Source organism: Echinops telfairi, unplaced genomic scaffold (genome assembly GCF_000313985.2).
Source record: "Echinops telfairi isolate 266 unplaced genomic scaffold, ASM31398v2 ScPeMD7_7469;HRSCAF=8507_1, whole genome shotgun sequence".
In the NCBI taxonomy this organism is placed as follows: Eukaryota; Metazoa; Chordata; class Mammalia; order Afrosoricida; family Tenrecidae; genus Echinops; species Echinops telfairi.
The window spans coordinates 33,508,636-33,531,647 of record NW_022111373.1 but is presented as its reverse complement, the minus strand read 5'-3'; the positions used below and the strand labels follow the sequence as shown (position 1 = coordinate 33,531,647).

The window sequence follows — 23,012 nt, the reverse complement described above, 5'->3', positions numbered from 1 at the left end:
GCAGCTAACCCACTAGCTGTTGTTTTTTTTTTTAAAGATCATTTTGGGGGTGGGGGGATGACTCTTAACAGCTCTCATAACAATCCATACAACAATTTTATCAAGCATATTTGGACTATACATCTTTTACTGGAGTAAACAGCCTTGTCTTTTTCCCATAGAGTAGCTAGTGGGTTTGAACTGTCAACTTTGTGGGTAGCAAGAACCCATTTCATTGAATGCTATTTATTCTAGTATATTTTTTACGACATTTGCACATGTGTACAACATACACATGGATATTTAAGAGCACCTAGTAACCCTTAAAAAGTGGATGCAATGTAAATCCAACCGAATAAATTGTTCTTTTAGTTTCTGAAACAAGAACAAACAAGAACTAATTTGTGGTATTTCTAGTGCTAGGCATTTGGGAACCCAGAAATGTTTTCAAGAAGCTTTTGTTTCATTAGGTTTCAGTTAATTTGTCATCCCACAGCCTATTTTGCCAACTGCAGAGATTGTTACACCTCTGTTTCAGGACCAGACGCTTAAGTTAACATGAATGGAAAAGCAAATGGACAAGAACTGTTTTTAAAGCAAAAGATTTCCACACTAAAAGAAACAGACTTTGATGTTGCGGGAAGGGAGGGCAGAGGAAGGTACCGGCTGGAGGATAGATAGGTGTTACCTGGGTGACAGGTGACTCTCCAACTAGAGCAGTGGTCTCAACCTTCCTCATGCCACGACCCTTTCATACAGTTCCTCATGTTATGGTGACCCCCAACCATAAAATTATTTTCGTTGCTACTTCATAACTAATTTTGCTACTGTTATGACTCGGGCTACCCCTGTGAAAGGATCTTTCGACCCCCAATGGGGTTGCAACCCACAGGTTGAGAACCACTGAACTAGAGGAAGGTGGAGTGAAAGTAATAGAAACATGGGGCAAGACAGTGGGAAACAGGATGAGTTGATGAATGGAAAACTGATGATCTGCTCCGTAAACCCTAACCTAATTCACAATATAAAAGTTGAAAAAACAAAAACTGAATCCATTGCCATTGAATCAGTCTGACCCTTGGTCAGACTCATGTATTATATAGTCGATCTGCTTAATAGGGTTTCTTGCATATAATTGTAGAGGCAGATTACCAGGCCATTCTTTTTTTAATTAAAAGATCATTTTTTGGGGGGGCTCTTACACCTCTTACAACAATCCAAACATCAATTGTATCGAGCACATTTGTACATAGGTTGCCATCCTTCTTTTCTAGACATTTACTTTCTATTGAGCTCTTGGTATCAGCTCCTCTTTTTCCCCCCCCTCCCCATCCCCACTCTCGTGATCCCTTAATACATTATAAATTATTATTCTTTTCATATCTTAGCACTGTCTCCCTACCTTGTGGTTTCTGTTACGTGTCCCCCTGGAGGGAGGAAGGCCTTTCTTCTGTGGTGTGGCTGGGTGAGACTGTACCACCAACCTTACATTAGTCATAGTCAGTCCAACCATTTGTGATACCCAAGTACCTCTGTACTTACAAATATTGGCGCCAGGATTTCAGTATATCTTTTAGGAGCAAACAGTTCTGTTGCATTTGCATGACACAGGTCTACATCAGGAAGTCCTGGGTCAAAGATATTTGACATTGATCAGAGTGGCATTTTATTTTAGCATTGCAATCAGAAAGGGTTTCAGATTATTAATTAGATTTTTAATACTGTTGCTTACTAATCTTTTTTTTTTTTACTTTCCATTTTCTCATAATCAGAAAAAGAATAAACCAAAGGAACCACCTAAAGTACCAAAATCAGCACCGTTTTTTATTCCAACAGTTCCTGGCCTTGTGCCCAGATACGCTGCACCTGAACACGGAAATGATCCCCAGCAGGTAAGGGCTCAACTGGAGGATTATCAAAGGATGGTGCTTTATGTGTTTTATATGTTTATATGTGCTGCTCTGTAGTTTATATCAAGACCTGGTTTTGCAGGTAGGTAATAGATTAAGGATAGCATTAAATCATCTTGTTGACCCTATATTCTTTGAATAACATATATTTCTTTTTGTTTAAGTCAAAAGTGGTTAACCTTGGAATTTTGGCTCGAAAAACGGAGTTCTACTTAAAACTTGAAGAAGGATTGGTAAATAATAAATGTAAGTTAAATTATAAAGTATTTTAATAAGTATCTTCAGCTTGTACTTACTAAACTTGTAGGTAAAAGAAACATCTGGTTACTCTTTTGAGGAGGTTAATAAAACTAAAATGATTGAAATTTTAGTTCTTATCTGAAGTAGTTTTAGCTAGTACTGACCTAACAGTTTGGAATTAAAATCAGATGATATAATTGAGGACTTTCAATAACTTTCTGAATCAGAATTGTGAATTTCTTGATATTTGAAGATGGGCACACACATACCAACATTCAATGATCAGAATAATGAATAACTAATAATAATAAAGAGGGCTTTCTCGGTGTGAGATAAGTATAAACTTTCATTGTCTCATTTCTCTAGCAGATAATTAGCAAGTCTTTGTTTTTAATTTAAAAATGCAATTTGTAGTATTGTAATACTACTGGGTCATTTTCAAATATTCCTAAATTATCACATAAAATATTTTTAAATTATTGGGTATGTTAACATTTCTAAATTTTGAAGGCTACCATCTGTAGTTAATGATGAACATTGAGAACTGTGTGCAGTTTAAAAAAAAATTGATTACTCCTCTGGGAAATTGGACTTATTCCATTGTTTTATGATCCAAATAATTTTGCTTTCTTACCATTATCACTAGAGTCCACTTTACAGAATTAAAGAATTATACTAGGAGGTCTTTGAAGATGACCACTCTCCCCACCCCACCCCACCCCACCCCACAAAATCAGGATCACCACAGGAATTGAAAAACTCAAACTCACTGCCATCAAGTCAAATCCGACACATCATGACCCAAAGGACAGTGGAATTGCCCCAGGTTCCAAGACTGTTAACTGTTAATGGGAGTAGGAAGCCTCATCTTTCTCCCTTGGAGTAGTTGGTGGTTTTTAACTGTTGACCTTGTTAGCATTCCAACCTATAACCCACTACTCCATGAGGAATAGATAAGTAAAGCACTATTACTAGTCTGACTGGGGGATGGAGAGTAAAATTTGTTAAATTTTTGAATGTTGATAGCCCCCTTTTTCCAAAATGCATAACCGCCATTATTGCCGCTTAAAGGCCTCATATATAAAAATGGTTGTAAATGTACTGAACAAGTTTTCATAGGATGTATACAAACAATAAGGCTTACTTATAGGAAAAGAAGTTATTTTAGAATGGGTAAGACTAAGGAGTGTTCTCTTTGCCCTTTTTTCCTATTTCTGTGCTCCTGTTTCTTAATGTGGCAATTTTTTATAAACAAAAAAAATTATAACAATGAAAGATAGTCTCCGTTCACATCCTCAGTTGTAACCACTGTTAATAGTTTGATATGTTCTTTTATAATCTTATTAAGATTTTCCTTGGTGTACAAGCATATTAACATTTCTATTATAGGCATTAGATTTTTTAAAAATCGTTTTATTAGGGGCTCATACAACTCTTATCACCATCCATACAAACATCAGTTGTGTAAAGCACATTTGTACATTCATTGCCCTCATCATTCTCAAAACATTTGCTCTCCACCTAAGTCCCTGGCATCAGCTCCTCATTTTTCCCCTCCCTCCCTGCTCCCCCCTCCCTTATGAACCCTTGATAATTTATAAATTATTATTTTGTCCTATCTTGCCCTGTCCGACGTCTCCCTTCACCCACTTTGCTGTTTTCTGTCCCCCAGGAAGGAGGTTATATGTAGATCCTTGTCATTGGTTCCCCTTTTCCAACCCACCCTCCCTCTACCCTCCCGGTAACACCACTCTCACCACTGGTCCTGAAGGGATCATCCGTCCTGGATTCCTTGTGTTTCTGGTTCCTATCTGTACCAGTGTACATTCTTTGCTCTAGCCAGATTTTCAAGGTAGAATTGGAATCAGGATAATGAGGGGGTAAGGAAGCATTTAGGAACTAGAGGAAAGTTGTATTTTTCATAGTTGCTACATCGCACCCTGACTGGCTTGTCTCCTCTCCGATACCCTTCTGTAAGGGGATGTCCAGTGGCCTACATATGGGCTAAGGGTCTCCACCCTGCACTTCCCCCTCATTCACTATGATAACATTTTTTGTTCTGATGATGCCTGATACCTGATCCCTTCGACACCTCGTGATTGCAGAGGCTTCCATGTGGGCTTTGTTGCTTCTGAGCTAGGTGGCTGCTTGTTTACCTTCAAGCCTTTAAGACCCCAGACGTTATATCTTTTGATAGCTGGGTACCATCAACTTTCTTCACCACATTTGCTTATGCACCCATTTGTCCTCTGCGATCGTATCATGGAGGTGAGCACACAATGATACGATTTTTTGTTCTTTGATGCGTGATAATGGATCCCTTCGGCACCTCGTGATCACACAGGCTGGTGTGCTTCTTCCATATTGGCTTTGTTGCTTCCCAGCTTGATGGCCACTTGTTTACCTCCAAGCGTTTAAGACCCAGATACTTTGTCTTTTGATATTTGGGCACCATCAGCTTTTCTTTACTAGCTTTTTTAAAAAAATTATTTTAGTGGGGGCTCTTAAAACTTTTGTTACAATCCATACATCAGTTGTATCCCACATATTCGTACAAATATTCCATCGTTCTTTTCTAGACATTTACTTTCCATTGAGCCATTGGGATCAACTCCTCTTCCACCCCCCCACCCCACCCCACCCCAACCCTTGTAGCCCCTTGATTGTAGATTGTTAATTATTTTCAAATCTCAAACACCGACTGCCGTCTCCCTTCATCTCCAGTTTCTTTTGTTCTTCTCTTTACTAGTTTTAACAGCAGAAAAAGAAATTAAGGAAAATATACTTAGAAATATATTTGGTACTTTAGTGCTTTTATTGTGTTGCTTTCATTATGGGTACTAATTTTCAATAATTTGGGGAGTTTGCAACTATATGAAAAGCATAACTCATGGAAAGAATTCCTTGTGCTATCTGAAGATATATTGCTTGAAGTATTGTTGAAAACTAGTTTCCTAAGTCTAATGGTTGTAGATAATTCATGGATTTATTTTTTGAACTTATTGCAGATGAGCTTGCTGTCAGTCTTCTGAAAGAATTGGGCCCATCAGGAATTGAAACTGAGCTGCGAAGCTTGTCTCCCGACCTTGGTGGGTCTGTAGAAGTCATGCAGAGCTTCTTGAAAATGATCGGGGTGATGTTGGATAGAAAGCGTGATTTCGAGTTAGCGCAAGCATACCTTGCTTTGTTTCTAAAGGTGAGTTTTATGTAAGTAAGACAATGCTTTCCATTGTTGACAAGCTGGGTTTTCTTTGCCTTCATGTTATTTTTTTTAACTTTTTATTGTAATTTGGGTGCTGAAAGTTTACAGAGGAAATTGGTTTTCCATTCAATTCTTATACATTTTGATTTATATAATTGGTTGTAATCCCTTTAATGTCACAGCACTATTCCCATTTCTCCCCAGTGTTTAGCATTTAGTAGAATTTCCTTGAAGATGGAAGTGTTCTGTGTTTGCTTGTCCAAGAGGATACAGTGATGTGTGGCCACTGGGCACATGAAATGTGACTACTGTAGATGCCATTGAGTCAGTTCCAACTGAACGACCCTGTGTACAACTCAGGAAACACCGTCCAGTTCTGCTGCAGCCTCACAAGTGTTGTGGAGCCCATCGTTGCATCCATGGTCGCTCCACCTCCTTGAGGGCCTTGCTCTTTGTCTGTGCCCCTCTCGTTTACCAAGCATGATGCCCTTCTCCAAGGATGCTCTCTCCTGACAAGATGTCCAAAGTACATGAGATGAAGTCTCACCATTCTTGCTGTACTTCTTCCAAGACAAACTTGTTGGTTCTTTTGGCAATCCATAGTACTTTCAATATTCTTTGACATCATAGTTCAAATGCATTGATTTTTCTTCAGTTGTCCTTTTCATTGTCTAACTCTCACATGCATATAAGGTGATAGAAATACCATGGCTTGGGTCTGGCATATCTTTTTTTGTTGTAAATCATTTTAAAGGGGCTCTTACAGCTCTTATAACAATCCATACATCCATTGTGTCAAGCACATTTGTACATATGTTGCCATCATCCTTTTCAAAACATTTTCTTTCTACTTGAGCCCTTGATATCAGCTCGTTTTTTCCTCCCTCATGAACCCTTGATAATTTAAAAATTATTTTTGTAGCTTACACTGACCACTGTCTCCCTTCACACACATTTTTGTTGTTCATCCCCCTGGGGGGCGGGGGGCGGTTATATGTCAGTCGTGGTCGGTTTCTCCTTCCCCCCTTCCCCTACCCTCATGCTATTGTTACTTCCATTATTGCTCCTGAGAGGTTTATCTGTGTTGGATTCTTATCTGTACCTGTGTACGTGCTCTATTCGGATTCGTAAGGTAGAATTGGGGTCATGATAGTTGGTGGGGAAGGAAGCATTAAAGAGCTAGAGGAATGTTGTATGTTCCATAGGTGCTATACTGTACCCTGGCTGGCTCGTTCCTTCCTTGTGACCCTTCTGTGAGGGGATATTCAATAGTGTATAGATGGGTTTGGGGGTCTCTATTCTGTTCCATCCCATCCCCCACTACCCCCACCCCTCGCTCACATAGATATGATTGTTCTGGGTCTTCTGATATCTGATCCCATTGACACCTCATGATCACACAGACTGGTATGCTTCTTCCATGTGGACTTTGTTGCTTCCCAGCTAGATGGCCGCTTGTTTATCTCCAAGCCTTTAAGACCCAGACACTATATCTTTTGATAGTTGGGCACCATCAGCTTTCTTCACCACATTTGCTTATTCATCCATTTTGCCTTCAGTGATCATGTCGGGAAGGTGAGCATCACAGAATGGGGTCTGGCATATCTTCCTCCTCAAAAAGCAGTACCTTGCTTTTCAGCGCTTTAAAGAGGTCCTGTGCAGCAGATGTGTCGTTTGATGTTTTGACTGCAGCTCCATGACCATTGATTGTGGGTCTAAGCACAATGAAATTCTTGACTTACCTTTGCTCCATTTACTAGGATGGCCTCTGTTGGCTCATTTGTAAGGATTTGGGTCTTTGCAGTGAGTTGTCTTCCATACTGAAGACTGCAGTCCTGGATTTTTACCAGCGAGTGCTTCAAACGTGACTAGTGTGACAAAAAAACTGCATTTAATTTAAGCCTAAATAACCACACATGGCCAGTGAATAATCCTGGACAGGACTTTTTTAAATAGTTAGATTTTAGAAGATTTTTTGTGTTCTTAAAGAAAAGATTGAATTATATGTCTTTGTCCTCTAGTGATGACATAAAAATATTTCCCTCTAGACTGGTAGAAGAAATTTTAAGTGCTATGACAATAAAAGTGGTCCGTTTTGTGATCATTACTCTTGAGAACTTATATCTCCAAGGTCCACATAGGTGGTTCAGTAAGTTGAAGGAGGTAATTGATGGTGAAAATGAAGATTTTAATGAAAATTGATTGATTCTTCATCTTTGCCATTAATATCCACAATGATCTGTTACATGATATACTTATTTTTGAGGTAGGTATTTAAATGTTAGTGTATGCATATAGAGAAATGCCACAAATACTTTATCTTTTCCCAAATTCTCAGAATTTTAGTCATTGGATATGGATTTATTTAAATATGTAGAAAATACAGCAAAGTGCCTGCCATTTATCATCATACAGCGAGCTGTATGAAAGTAGAAACTTGTATTTGTTATTGTGGATTCTGAACCATAGTGACCCTGTGTACAGTGGACAAAACACTGCGCAGTCCTGGGTCATTCTCACAAGTGGCGTTACGTCTGGGGCCCTTGGTATAACCACTGTGTCAGTCCATCTCATTGGAGTTCTTTTTTAGTGACCCTTTACCAGCCGTGATGTTCTTGTCCAAAGACTAGTCTCTCCGTGGAACACACCCAAAACACATGAGGTGAAGCTTCCCAGTTTTTGCTCCTCTTTGGAACATTCCAGGTGTACTCCAATAATTTGTTTCTTCTTCTGGCATAGAATGGTATGTCCGCTCTGATTCATGAACACCATGATTCAAATGCATCAATCCTTCTTTGATCTTCTTTATTCCTAGAATGTCAGGGTTGCAATCCTTTGCCATACTAAATTACTCCGTTTGTATGCTGAGCATATGATTAGAGAGGTTGTGTTATATGGAGAATAAACTGGGCATGGTAATTGAGAAAGGCTCCAACCTGCGGCATGCAGATGACAGAACCCTGCTTGCTGAGAAGGAGGAGGACTTGCAGCCTTTGGTGTGCATCGCATCTCAACGGAAGGAAAGGCGACTGCACTAAGGTATAACAAACACCATGATAGGTGAAGGAAAGATGGAAGTTGTCGAGGATTTCGTCTTGCTTAGTTAAAAGATTAAATGATGCGTTTCATTGGCTAAATCTGCTGCATAAGACCTCCTTAAAGTGTTGAAAGGGCAGAGTGTTATTTGAGGACTAAGTTGCCCCTGACCTAAGCCATAGCATTTTCCATCATTTACTGTGCATGTGAAAGTTAAACATTGAATAAGGCAGACTGAAGAGGAATTTGAATTATGTTGCTAGCGAAGAATATTGAAGGTACCATAAACTGACAGAAGGACAAAAGATGTACAGCCAGAATGGTGTTTATTGGTGAGGATGGCGAGACTTCATCTCGTATATTTTGGACATGTTGTCAGGAGAGACCAGCCCCTGGAGAAGGACATCGTGGTACTGTAGAGGAGCAGGGAAAACGAGGCAGGCCCTCAAAGAGTGGCTGCATGCTGGACTTGGAACATAAGACAATCATGAGTGTGGCACAGGACTGGGCAGTGCTTCTGTCTGTCTGTTGTACTTAAGGTCCCTATGAGTCAGAACCAACTCCATGGCGCCTAACAACAACTACATTGTCCAGCTTTCACATGCAGATGAGGCTACTACAAATAGCATGGCTTCTGTCTGGCTTCACCTTAGCCCTCAAAGTGATACCTTTGCTTTATGACTGTAAAAGAGGTCTTTTGCGACAGATTTGACCAATGCAGTACACCATTTGGTTTCTTGAATGCTACTCCCATGGGCATTGATTGTGGATCCCCCAAAATTGAAATCCTTTGACAACTTCAGTCTTTTGGGCGGTTTATTATGTTTCTTACTGGTCCAGTTTATCTTTGGTTTTCTTCGTATTATAGGTTGAGTCTTCCTCCAGTTCTGAGTCCTACATATAGTCTGGCATCTTGGATGACTTGCTTGCAGTAGACCTTTTGAATCAGTATGGCGAAAAGATAATCCCTGCTTTTAAACCATGGAGTATCTCCCTGTTTGTTTGAATGGCTGCTCCATTGTACATGTTCTAAATGAACTTAGTTCATAATATGTTGTAATGCACATAGTTGAATGCTTTTGCAATAAAACACTAACATCTTTCTGGAATTCCTTGTATTTAGCCAAGACCCATCTGACAGTAGTGATGTCCTTTATTCCATGTCTTTTTCCCTTCAACTATCTGCATCAAAATTTGACTTGTGTGTGAAAGTAATGATGTTCAATAATTTCCTCACTATTGTATCACTTTGCTTGGCACTGGGCACAGATCTAGATTTCTTTTATTTTCCAGCAGTCTTCTAAATGTTTGGCCTAGATACCATGTATACTCGTGTAAAAGCTGAGTTTTTCAGCGCATTTTAAATGCAGTTTTTGTGATAAAATTAGGTGCCTCAGCTGATATTCGAGTAGGCTTATACTTGAGTATGTACGGTAAATGAGTGTCTGCAGCATTCCAGTCATTTGTTGGAACCTATTAATTGGTATTTAATGAATTCCTGAGCCTTATTTTTGACCAGTGCCTTAAAGCATAATTTGGACTTCTTCAATATCATCAGTTCTTGATCATAGGCTACCTCCTGAAGTGTTTGAAAAATGACCAACTGTTGTCCATACATTGACTGCTTAGTCCTTTCATTTTCTTTTGATGCTTCCTGCATTATGCAATATTTTGCCTATAGAATTCTTCAGTATTGCAGCTAATTTTTTTTAAGCTCAAGAAATGTCAAGTGTCTTCTATGCTTTCTGATTTTCTAATGTGCCAGGTCTTCTAACATTTTAGCCTCTCAGGCTGCCCTGTGAAAGTGTTTGTCCAGTCCTCTTAGGTCATCATTTTTTCCTTTCACTTTCGTATTCCATGTTGAAGAGCGCGTTTCAGAGTCCCTCTGATACCCTTTTTGAGCTTTTTTCCCCTGTCATTTTAATGACCTTTTGCTTTCCTCATATGTGATGTCCTTGCTGTCATCCTACAATTTGTCTCATCCTCAGTCCAAGTTCATGGATTCAGACTATTTGGTCTCTAAATTCAAGAGAGGGTTAAGCGGGCTGTAATGCGCTTCTTGTAGGGTGTTTCTCTTTCCTTCACCTCCAGCTTGAGCTTGCTTGTCTGTTCCAGTCAGACCAGCCTTCTTCTGATTGATGATGCTGAGCTGCTCCATAGTCTCTCCCACGGATGAAGTCAGCTTGAGGCCTGTGTATTCCCTTGATGAGGTCCTCGTGTATAATCATACTTTGGTTCTTGAGAAGTGGTATTTGCAGTGAATAAGTTCTTGGTTTTTCAAAATTCTATTACCGGCATGGTTTTTTTTATCACCAAGGCCATATTTTCCAACTGCTGATCCTTTGTTGTTTCCAATTTTTGCATTCTAAACACCAGTAATTAACAGTGAATCTTGATTGCCTACTTGATCCAACATGAACTGCAGAAGTGGTTAAAAATCTTTAGTTTCTTCATTTGTAGTATTACTGATTTTTTAGTCAATTTGAATGGTTGTGTTAACTATCATATACTGACAGTGTATTAGCTTGTTGACAGTGTTGTACTTGAGGCTGGATTTTAAAAAGTTATTTTGACAGTGAATGTGTCCCCATGACTCCTCAGTCTGTTATTCACACCCAGCCTAACACAGGGTTGTCCCGTTCCGACTGGACAATATCAGTCCATTTCAGCTCCCTGATTCCTAGATTATCAGTGTTGACACGTTCCATAGCATTTCTGGCAACCTCCAATTTTCCTAGATTCATTCTTTAAAAATTTATGTTGCCATCATTAATGGCTGTTTCCAGCCGTTCCTTCTCATTTGGGGTTGGCTCTCATTTGATGAGGTGGCTCTTTCTCATTCGTATTTCAATTACTTTTCAACCTGAGAAACTTCTGGTACTCCACCAACAAGGTTCTGCTGTTAGCCGTAAGATTCCAGGGGCCAGTTTCTTTCAGAAACAACTCCCCAGGACCACGCTCTTAGTCTTTCTTACTCTGGAAGCTCTGTTGAAACCTCTCTACCATGTGTGACCCTGCTGGTGTTTATAGTGCTAGTGGCCTACGTCGTACGTCACAACTGCTTGCAAGCTACCAGATGAGTGGTGGAAAAACTTCTAGAAACACTGGAGTATGGATTTAGTGTTAAATTGTCTTAAATTCATTTTTCAACCGTCATTTTTCTTTGCAGTTACATCTAAAAATGCTTCCTTCAGAGCCAGTACTCCTAGAAGAAATGGAAAAGTTGTTACCACAAGTGGAAGAAAACTGGATCCATTTACAGTCACTCTTCAATCAAAGCATTTGTGTGTTAAATTATATTAAAAGTGCTTTATTATAAAAATTAATGTAAGGGTCTAAATAAACAAATGACTTTTAATATCGATTAGGGTACCTTTAGCTCATAATCTATTTTCCAAGATTAAAGTGAAGAGAAAATAAATGCCACCTCTATTGTCAGTAATTCTTCACCTTAAATATTAATACTTCCTTGAAGTAAAGTTGCCATTTAAAGGTTTAAACAATTAACATACATATGTGTGTATGTGTGTGTGTGTGTGTGTATTTTTTTGTCTGGGTCTCTTCACCTCAGCTACTTGTATCACTTTGGGAACACTACCAGTTTGTTTTCTGAGTGTCTTACCTGAAAGAGATGCTGGGTGTTGAGGGAACAGTACTGCTCAATTAAATGGAAAATGCCTGCTCCGTCATGTTAGATACGGGGTTCGTGACGTAAAGGAGAGGAATGCTTCCTCCCTCAGAGGCTGTGGTGAAAGCGGAATCATCCTAGAGAAGGAAAGGTGGTGAGAGGTCTTCCAGTCCAGCCTCTCCTGGGGCAGAAGGGGAGCAGGCGAAGTCCTCCGGCATCGCAGTCACCGATCCAGAATTTCTGTCAGTCGCCTAGTGCTTCTTTCCCCTCAAGCCCTTCTAAAGGAGTTGACCTTGAATCTGGAATGTGGGAAATAGTTGTTGAAGGCTAATTGCTATAGGAAAAGCTTGAGCAAATAGCTAGAGTAGGCAAGGGAAATTCCACATTCCTTTGAAGGTTGACCTTCAAGGTGTTTCTTGCTTTGGTGAATCTTAATTTGGGAAGAAATTGCTGACTGTGCCCTTGGCTCACAGCCATTTCGAACCGAGCTCTGGTATTTCCTTGGATTTCACCATCATTGCATTCATGGCTCAAGACTTTAGCAATACCTGAATTGAATAGAAGTCATTCGTAAAAGAGCAGTGCCCTGGAACTGATTTTTAGTTTGCATATTCAAATGTGTCATTTGCAAAATACTGGCTTGTTGCATTTGAACATTAAATGCCATCAGGTTCAATATTTGGTCAAAAGTTTCACAGAATCTTATGAAAGGAGAAGTTTTTATGTGAAGATGACCAAGGATGTCTTTAATATTGAAGGATTTTATTTAATGGTGTAAGGTAGAATTAGTAAAATAAGCAACTAAGATTTTGTACTTAATTTTAATTTTCTTTAGAAATACATTAAAACCACTGTTAATGATTTAAGTTCTCTAAAAACTGTATGGTCTTTCTCAAATGCTGTATTCCAAAAATATGACAATAAAACCATGTACTATGTAGAGATTGTAAATAACTAGAAGTAAATACTCAGAGCTCTGAAGTGATATTTTATAAATCATGAACTAGACTTTCTTAGAATACAGAAGTTGAATGTTTTTACTGGAGATTATTTTTACATGTTTTATATTTTGGAAAGTAATGTTCAGTGCCTGTTTTGTCTAATTGCAATGGAGGGAGAGAGAATGAGAGAAATACAAAGTATAATTTTGGGGTCTAAATTTGTTCCTTATTTGTAAATATATTGCTATCTGACATTTCATATTTATGATAAGAAATTACCCAGCCTTTGTGCGGTAAGGAATGTGGAGGTGCTTGCCGATGTGTCGGCTTGGCTGAGCCATGATTCTCAGTAGTTTGGCGTTATTGGCATGTAACAGTTAGGTAATGATGTCGTCAGTCCCCATTCTGTGATCTGATGTGTTCATTATCAGTTTTCACATAATGCCTTTATAAGATAACCGTGTCAGTAAGTGAGGAATGGGCGCTTTGTGTTTTGTCCATAATGTCCTGTGTCTGACAATAATGAAAACCAGCGTATAGGAGAAGGGTGGCTGTGATGATTAAGGTCATCTGTCAGCTGGGCCATTCTCTGGTTTGGCGATTATGTAATGAAGTAGACATCTTCCACGTATTGTCATCCTCTATGTTGGCCCAACGACCTGGTCTTTGGAACCTAACTATATTGATTGCTAAGAGATAGGTATATATTTTTCTAAAAATGTATCAATCTGTCCATACTGCTTTCTCTTTAAGTTTTAAATTACTCATGTAATTATGAACACATTTTATACTTGTTAAAACATTGGAGACAAATTGTTTCTGGCAACAACCACCTTCCATCCCAGTAGTTTCTCAAGAAACCTCCAGCCTTACAACTCCCCCCAAAAAACAAATGTATCCTGGAAGAAGTACAGCCAGAATGTTCCTTAGAAGCAAGGACTTTGTTTCACATACTTTGGACATGATATCAGGAGAGACCAGTCCTTGTTTCTGTAACTGATTACTTCTGCCTGTCCAGATTAAGTGAATAGTTAGTAGGTTTTCCATCAATTTCATTTCCAAAGATATTCTGCCAAAGTAGCCAATGCCTTAAGCTCAGGAGTCAGACTGTTTGACCATGAGTTAGTTGGATTCACCTCTTTCAGTGTAGCCACACTCTCCTCTCAGTTGATTACTTGCTGCCATTTGGTGCCTACTGACACAGGCCCAATAAGCCCCATTACATTGAGTCGTTTTAATCCAGTTAGGGCAGTCCCCATTGTCAAGTCTGACACCCCAGTTTCAAAGACTCTGGTTCCCCGCACAAAATTTATAGTTACTGCTGTGATCAAAGGTGTGTCCTCTGGGTCTATGGGCCTAACCTGATCAATCCACTCTAGTTACCCAAGTTTTTCGACAAGCCATCCAGTCAAGTCAGGTAGTTCACCTTGATTTATTGGAGGTCGCTGTTCATGCTGCAATAACCAACTAACCAAACTCCAGATTTCTCTGATTTCTCAGGGGACCAATTGAGAGTCTGTTTAGTGGACCCACATCAAGAAACCCAGATTAATCCAACTGAATGTCACTTGTATCATTATCCTACATCCTTAATAGTCATTCCCACATGGATTCTCCAGGCTTCTGTGTGTACATAATAAAAAAATCTAGCAGCTCTCTTGGAGTGTAGCACACCCCTCCCTGGGTTACCATGTGTACTTCACTTTGGGGACTTGCTTGGACTTAAGTCTAGTGGTTTGTGTAGAAGCAATAATGGGTGATGGGGTTGTTCCCTGGGGACAATCAACAATGCCTTGTCAGGCATCTGCTTCAAACAGTGCTCCAGAAAGTACCCCAGGTCCAGATCAGCATACACAGTTGGATTAATTTCTTCAAATGTGGGTAAAAGGGATAATGGTTTCACTGATCATGAATTAGCAGGCAAAGGCGGGGCAATTTCTTCAGACAGAGGAGTGGTACTATTGACGGAAGTGATTCGATGGAATTCAGTGAGAGAATGTCCCCATGTTCCTGATTATCTGCCCGTGTGCGCCCATTCCAAGTGTCAGCGTCCAATTTCTTCCCAATTAAAGCCTCCCTTTAACATTAGACATCACTCGAGGTTTGATCATTCATTTGTCATGGTAATTCAGCTGTTCTTATGACTGTGTTTTGTTTTTGTCCATATCAGTTCAGTTACTATAAGAAGGCTTTCTTTCAGGACACAAGTGAGATTTTGAAGTCTTGAGGTGATTGAACAGTGCCCTCAGCATCTTTCTTACCACTTTATCTAAGAGAACCAATCAAATAACTCCCTGTTTTCTCATTAAAAGTATACAACTCATGACCACTGAGAACCTCACTTCCCCCAATACTTATTGGTTGTGTTATTTTGTGCATTAATATCGGTACATCACATCATGGATTAACAGTGCTCTCTACTAATGAGAGCAGTTATCAATATGAGTGGGGGGGAAAACTACCAATGCTTTTAAAAATGTTCAGGCATGAGAATGTTCAGGTTTAGAAAACACAGGTGGAAGGCTGTCTGCGGTTCAGGAGAGGCTCAGTGAGACCCTGGCAGTGTGCAGAGAGAAGTGAGGGAGAGAGCTGGCAACATAATGCCCTGTGCCCACATTTTGAAAAGGAGGAGTGGGCTGCAGCACTGAGAGGGAAGAACCGGGCAGTCGGGAATTTAAGCCTGTATCCAATGTCAATATGAGTATGTATCCAAAACGCCTGAGCTAATGCGGATGCAGATACTTTTCCTTTGGCTTTTTGTGTTAACCCAAGAAATGTACTGGTCTGGAGCTCGTGATGAAATTTAATCAGTTATAAAATCAAACGTCCTGTGGGCTTTGTTTCCTTGCCCAGTGTTGGTGTGCTATGTTGTGAATTTCCAAATCCATTTAGGCGCATTTCCGATTCCTGTTGAAATTTCTGTGTCCCTAAAGGGGTATGTAAAATATCCAATACTTACTTTTCACTCCTATTTTTTTAAAACCCCAGTGGCTTGCTGTTCACCTAAACAAAAATCATGGTCTAACTCCTAGACACGAGAATTTTTTAGCACTTTCATTTATCTGCTACCACAGCCAGGAACATGATGTCAAAGCAAACTGGTTTGGGATGTGTTAAACCTGTCTCCAGGATCGCTGACTGAATCCCAGGGGTCTAGCTCCTTTCTTAGGACTTCCTTCACTTCCCAGTCTGGCGTCGTCCTCTGGTCCCCTTTTCCTTCTCGCCTACTTCCTGGTGTATGCCTTAAGCCAGGTACACTTGTAAGTGGGTGAGGGATCTGCCTGGCCCGGATTGATCGTTAAAACATAGATTCAGCCTAGTATTCGAGATCACCGGTGATCCACATCTGCTGGCAGTCCCCATCCCTTCCTTGCCCCTCCCAGCCCCGTCCTGTGTTCCACCAGTGATTTATGCATTCTGGCTTTACTCTGTCTCAGATGCTACTTTATGTTCTTGAAAGATTCAGAAAACAAAACATGTGAAAGTTCGAACCTTTTGGGTTTACAATTCCAGTTGTATGTGCTTTGGCTTGGCCAAAGGAAACAAAGATGATGAAGTTATTTCTCAACCTGAAACAGAGAAAGAGTGGCATCCTAGAGTTTTGATTTGAAAGTGTGGTTTGCGTGTGTGACTGCACAAGTCATCAAGTGACCTATAAATATATGCAAGGGGACAAAAAATTCATGGAAAAATTCCATGATCTTTAATTCCATTTTTTTAACACACTTGTTTCCCTTCATGGTGTATAAATCTTTGGCCTTTTGATTCCATTTTCCCACAAGCTTTCTAAAGCCCCCTTGTATGTGTGCCTGCCTGGAAGAAGCTGATAGGACAAAATGCCTCTGCAGCGTCACTGCCATTCTTATTTTAATAAAAAAGGTTTTAATTTGTAAAGCGTGCAAAAGTAATGCTTAGGAAAAAGAACAACAAAGAAAATCCTGCACTCCCCTCTTCCCCCTTTGGAAGTCATCACGTTTTCCTTCTATGTGGAGGAAGTGGGGGGATACATAGGAGGAAGGGCAGGCTGGAAAAAATGACCAGATGTGAGACACAATTACAAACGGGGCTCGCCCTATGGGTTAGGCAGGACTTGCGTAGCCGAGGGCTGCTCCTCAAGGAGCTGAGCGCAGCCTGAGTTCTCAGTACATGCTGCATTCTGCTCAGATGGGCAGGTGAGGCCAGAGGCAGGGCCAGTCCCCGGCTGTAGGTGCGGTGACAAGGAAGTGAACAGCTTCACGAGCAGAGCCGCAGTGCATGGACATGGGAACTATGCTCCAAACCTCCCTCACCCCCTCTCCACAATAGTGCATTCAGTAATTCTGTGTGGGGGGTAGCAAGACACTAGAGATACCACGCAAATGGGACTTGGTCCCCTGATCCCCAACTCCCAAGAGAAAGCACTGTGGAAGAGGAGAGTACACATATGTCTTCGATGACCTGGGAAGCTGCCCGAAGAGGACAGCTACCATGCATCCTGCAGGAAGTGTAGAAAGATGGGTGTGGTGTTGCAGGGGAGTCGCGCAGAGAGGCGAGATAGCAGAATTAAGATACCAGGGTGAAAGAAAAAGGTCAGAGTGGCCCAATTAACACCAGTTATCTCTGGGAATGCGCGGGAACAAGTGACCCAGGAACTAGATGTAAAGTAGATTTTACCGCTACTTGTGTTATTTTGTTTTGCTTTATTTTAAATTAGTCAAGATGAAATAAAATACTAGCTGTTCATTCCAGGTGTTACCATATAAACCATTTAGGACTGTTAATATTTAGGCTTTTGGGTTTTTTTTAAACTTCTGTTTTAAACTATTTGTTTATTTTTAGGTATTACTATTTGGTTTTGTTTTTAAAATAAGAATTTGTACCTATCTGTCTGTTGATTCAACAGAATACGGAGACCAATATCATTTACATATCACCTACAAGTTAAAATAAGAATTTGTACCTATCTGTCTGTTGATTCAACAGAATACGGAGACCAATATCATTTCCATATCACCTACAAGTAAAGTTTAGCTGAAGATAATTCAAAAATTGTTGCACTAGCACATCAGCAGAAAACTGTGAGAAATTCAAGTTAATTTCAGAAGAGGACACAGAAGAGGGGATATTGCTGATATCAGGTGTTTCTTGACTGAAAGCAGAGAATACCAGAAAGATATTTACTTGTGTTTTATTAACTATGCAAAAGCATTTGATATGCGAATTACAACAAATCAGGAATAACGTAGCAACGAATGGGAATTTCAGAGCACTTCATTGTGCTCAGAGGGAACCTGTGCATAGACCAAAAGACAATTGTTCAAACAGATCAAGGGGATATTGCATGGCTTAAAATTCGGGAAGGTGTACATGAAGGCTGTATGCATTTGTTGGACAAATAATCTGAGAAAGTGGACCATGTGAAGAATGAGACATTATAAACAGCCTGTGATAGCTAAGTGGCACACTCTTGCTGGCTGAAAACAAAGGAGACTTGATGCAGTTACTGGTGCAGATCAAAGAATACAGCCTTCAGCGTGGATAATACAGAAGTCCTCACAACAGGACCAGTAAGCAACATCGTGATCGTAGAGAAAGGATGCATGCAAGTTGCCAAGGATTTCATTTTACTTAGATCCACAATCCATGCCCAGGGAAGAGTAGTCAAGAAATTAAATAACGCCCTGCAATGGGAAAATCAACCCTAAAAGACCCCTTAAAGTGTTATCAAGCAGATGTCACTTTGAGCACTACTGGCGCCTGACCCAAGCCGTAGTATTTTCAATTTCCCCATAAGCCTGGAAAAGCTAGGCCAGGAATAAGAAAAGACTTTAAAATAATCGATGCATTTGAATTATGGTGTTCACCAAGAATATTGAATATATCATGGAAAGGATGGCAAGACTTTCTCTCAAGTTCTTTAGGTATGTGATCAGGAGGGACCACTTTGAAGAAGGACTCATGCTTGTTAAAGTGGAGGGTCATTGAAAAAGAGCAATCCCGTGCGCTCTGCAAGGTCTGCAGTGTGAAATCACCAGCCTCTCTGAGGAAGAAAAGACGGGCTTTCTACTCCTGGAGAGAGTTACTGGGCTTTCTACTCCTGGAGAGAGTTACCGCCTCAGACCCTCACAGCGCTGCTTTACCTGCCCGCTAGGGTCCATGCGTCAGCGTCAACCTGATGGCAGTGAGTTGGGTCTGGGTTCTGATCACTTTCCGGGAAAGGACATCATGCTTGGTAAAGGAGACGGTCATTGGAAAAAGAGGAAACCCCTCATTGAGATGGATTGATACAGTGGATGCTCATATGCAGCAACAATTGTCAGTATGGTGCAAGAATCGGCAATGTACTGTTGTTTTATACATGGGGTCATTATGATTCAGAACTGACTTGAAGGCACTGGGCAACAATGACATGTGTCTGTTCAGTCATTCGTTTATTTTGAGATTGCCATCCAAGGGGGGGTGGGGGTAGGGCGGGGGGCGAATAGACTGCGAATGGGCAGAAAGGAAGAAAGAAGATTGCTAACATAAATGAACAGGAATCAACATAGCCTGGTACTAGTACAAACACAGCCACATAGATCAGTGAAATTTAATTGAGATTCAAAAATAAACCCCACACATCTGAAGTCAGCAATGGTTTTTAAACGAAGGTGCTATGTTCATTCATTGGAAAAGAAGAGCCTCTACAACACATGGTGCTCGGGAAAATGAATTTCCATGTGTAGAAAAATGGAATGAATGAAATGGGACTCATGCCTCACAGTACACACAACAGCAAATTCAAAATGGATTAAGGATCTAACTGTGAAGCCGTTGTGTCAGTTTCATCCTGTTTCATCCATCCATCCTGTATGGCTGGCGAGAATTGTATTTCCTCCCGAAGGGACCACTGCAACCCACGGATGTGACTGAGAGAAGAGCTGCGTGATCCTCCCCACAGCCTGAAGTCAAGCTTGACATAACCATGCTCTCCAGGTTGGCACCAAGCCTTTGGCTCCTTCTTTCCAGGGCGAGCTAGGAAGGAACGTCAAAGCTGTGACCGTGAGTCACCTGGCTGATGTCTCACCGAGCCTGGAGCTCCTCCAGGAAGTGGGGGGAGGGCAGCTTTTGGCAGGAGAGGTCCTCACCTGAATGGCAAGCTACCTGCCTGAGATTTCCCAGAAAGCCTGAGAAACATTAGGGCGGCAAGTTTCACTCTCCTGGAACAACAATCAGAAATAATACACTTGTTTCCACATGAATTAAATGCCAAGGAGAGACAGAGCCTCACATTAGCTTATCGTTTGCCCTTTACCAATGCTCTCAACAGAAAACAATCATTCCCTTTCCTTCTGGGAAATGACAAGTCGCTCAATAAATACACCACACCTTGTATCACTCGAAACTAGTTTTATTTTTTTTTAATTACTGACCTTTAAGAAAATAAGCCTTAAAAAGAAAAGTTAAACCCTGAGTAAAAAGCTGTATCCAGAGGCACTTGGGATAAATTTGGATGATCCCAGAAAGAATCTCACACTGATTTCCCACGTAGTTCAACGTGCTTCCACCTGGTTGGCTTCTTGCTCTTCTGCCCACACAACACTCCCTTTTCTGTCACTTTAAGCCTGCTTGTGCTGCGACCCTCAGCGTCTTCATTGGTCTATTGAAACTGGGGAGGTAAAGGGATTTCAGGGAAAGTGGGCTGTGAGAAAGGAAAGGAAACATGAGGAGAGAGTCGTCCTCAGCCTTCTGGCTATGCTACCCTCGATTATCATATGACCCCTTGGCTCCCTTTTTTCAATCCACATTTGAATCCTTGTGCTGCCCAATGGTTGAATACAAGCTCCCATTCTGATAAGGACATCCACACAATATGGCTATATTAGGCCTATGTCTTTCGTGAACAACCTAATCTTAAAACACTTATCCTGATTATTTAAAATGTTTCCATTTGTGTCCATGGCTTTGCTACGCTCATGCTTTAGCATATGCTCTTTGCTTCACCTGGATTGTTCTCTCTTACCATTCTCCAAGTACAAAATCCTGTTCACTCACTGGGCTTCATGGAAAATGCCATGTAGCCAGCCAAGTTTTCTCCTGCCTATGTGTGATTTGTATGTCCTTCGGAGCACCACTTTGTGCTGTCTGCTCCCTGTAGTTAGACAGTGTCCTAATGAAATACCCGTGTGGTTGGTGAAAGCCGTTCAGATCCCGGGAGACCTTGTTGTCGTTAGGTGCCATGGAATCCGTGCCATGGAGGAGCAACCTGACGCACAAGAGAAGAAAGCACTCCTGGATTCTCACCATGGTTCTGATGCTTGAGCCCATCACTGCAGCCACGGTGTCAATCCAGATCCTTGCAGCCTTTCCTCGCCGTGACTGCCCTGCTTTACCCAACATGCCATCCTTCTCCAGGGACTGGTCTCTTTAACAACAGGGCCACAAAGTACAAGGGATACCCCCCAAAATTTTGTGCTTTGGGGGTACACCCAAAAAACTTTGCACTTTGACAATGATTGCTGTTTTTGTGGGGGATGCCTCCTTGTAGTACTTCTATGTAGCACTAGTAGAAGCAGACCAGGTGGCATTATTGGTTAAGCACTGGCCTGTTAACCATACGGGGTGAGGTTCAAACCCACCAGCTGCTCCCTGGGAGAAAGATGAGGCAAATATAAACACACACACATATCTATACATTCACATGCATACGGAAGACATGTAAAATAGTGCTTCTATTGTTTATAGATAAGTAAATATGTGGCCAGAGTATGAAATGGGAATAACACGGCTTTGAGAGCGTGGTTATTCAGAGAAGGGAAGAAGGAAAAAAAGGCGGGAGGTAGGCTATAAATCAAGACATACGCCTATGGAAGACAAAGTCTGCCATCCTTGCCTCGAAGGAGCAATCTGGCCATTGTTCTTCCAAGACAGATGGGTTTGTTCTTTTAGCAGTCCATGGTACTTTGAATAGGAAGGAAGGTTATCCTTCACCTGGTGTCCTTTGATCCAAAGACACATTTCCACAGTGCAAATAACACCAACTTGGAGTTTCCCCCAAGTATCACTTCTCCTTTATTAGGAACGGAATAGCAGGCAATTCCAATTTGTTATCTTAAAAAGCGGTCAGAAATAAACCAGGAGCCCTGATGGCATAACCATAGTGGGTTATGTGTTTGACTGCTAACCACAAGGTCAGCTGTTTGAGCCCCCCCCAGCCGCTCTGCAAGAGAAAGACGAGGCTTTCTGCTCCTTCTCATAAAGATTCACAGCTTTAGAAACCCATAGGAGAAATTCCATTCTCTCCAATAGGGTCACTATGAGTCATAATGGTAAGTTATGGTAGTGAGTTTGGTCTAATAAATAGAGATTCAAATGCTCTGAACCCCAAAATGGGTCTGAGTGTGGCTTGGTTTTGGTTTTAACAAGGATTATGGTATTTTCTATCAGCAAGTGTTTTTCTCAGCAGAACTTCAAGGTGTTCTTCCCCATATGTGGTGGACATATAGTTCTCTGAGAGGAAGTTGATAGTTCAAACTCCTTTATTAAAATTAAAATGCTCTAGTCTTGTTATAAGATGGAATAACTTCTTCACGTCTACCCAGAAACTCTTTTTTTGTTGTTAGAATTTTTCTTATAAAGAAGCTTGGAGTTAACCTCACTTCTAAACCATTTAACATTACTTTTCCATTGACTTCTATATATTAAAATGTTCTGAAATGTTTATTACGTAACTTGAAGAATAAAAATTTACATCTTTAAAATATTTATGAAATCATTGTAAAGTCTTATATTTTGATATTCTGAATTACCCTCAGACCTTTTACATATGTGCCTTTACAATTCTTTTTTATTTTCCACTCTTCTCAAGCTGTGTTCTAGTTTTGCAATATCCAATTTGTGTTTCTGTGTAAATTGCAAAGCCTCCTGTACTAAAAAGGAGGAAAAAAAACAACCCACTGCTGTCTAATTGATTCTAACTCGCAGTGACTCTACGGGCCTATGAAGAACTGCTCCTTTGGGTTTCCCAACGTCTCTATCGCTTAAAGACTGCAGCGTGAATGGAGCTTTCAAAGCACCTACTCTGACTCGCAGCCCAGTGTGTAACCAGCGAGCCACCT

General features: G+C 40.7%; 1 protein-coding gene across 1 annotated transcript in view; it reads left to right on the top strand.

Annotated features, from left to right (window-relative positions):
• Positions 1-11,793, top strand: part of WDR36 (WD repeat domain 36) — a 41,305-nt gene extending 29,512 nt beyond the window's left edge. Inside the window, exons 20-23 of the mRNA XM_004706586.4 lie at positions 1,752-1,871; positions 2,054-2,135; positions 5,138-5,325; positions 11,537-11,793. Of these exons, the coding sequence (XP_004706643.1) occupies positions 1,752-1,871; positions 2,054-2,135; positions 5,138-5,325; positions 11,537-11,686 (540 nt within the window). The 3' untranslated portion in view covers positions 11,687-11,793. The remainder of the gene's footprint in view (positions 1-1,751; positions 1,872-2,053; positions 2,136-5,137; positions 5,326-11,536) is intronic.
• The last annotated feature ends 11,219 nt before the right edge of the window (positions 11,794-23,012 follow it).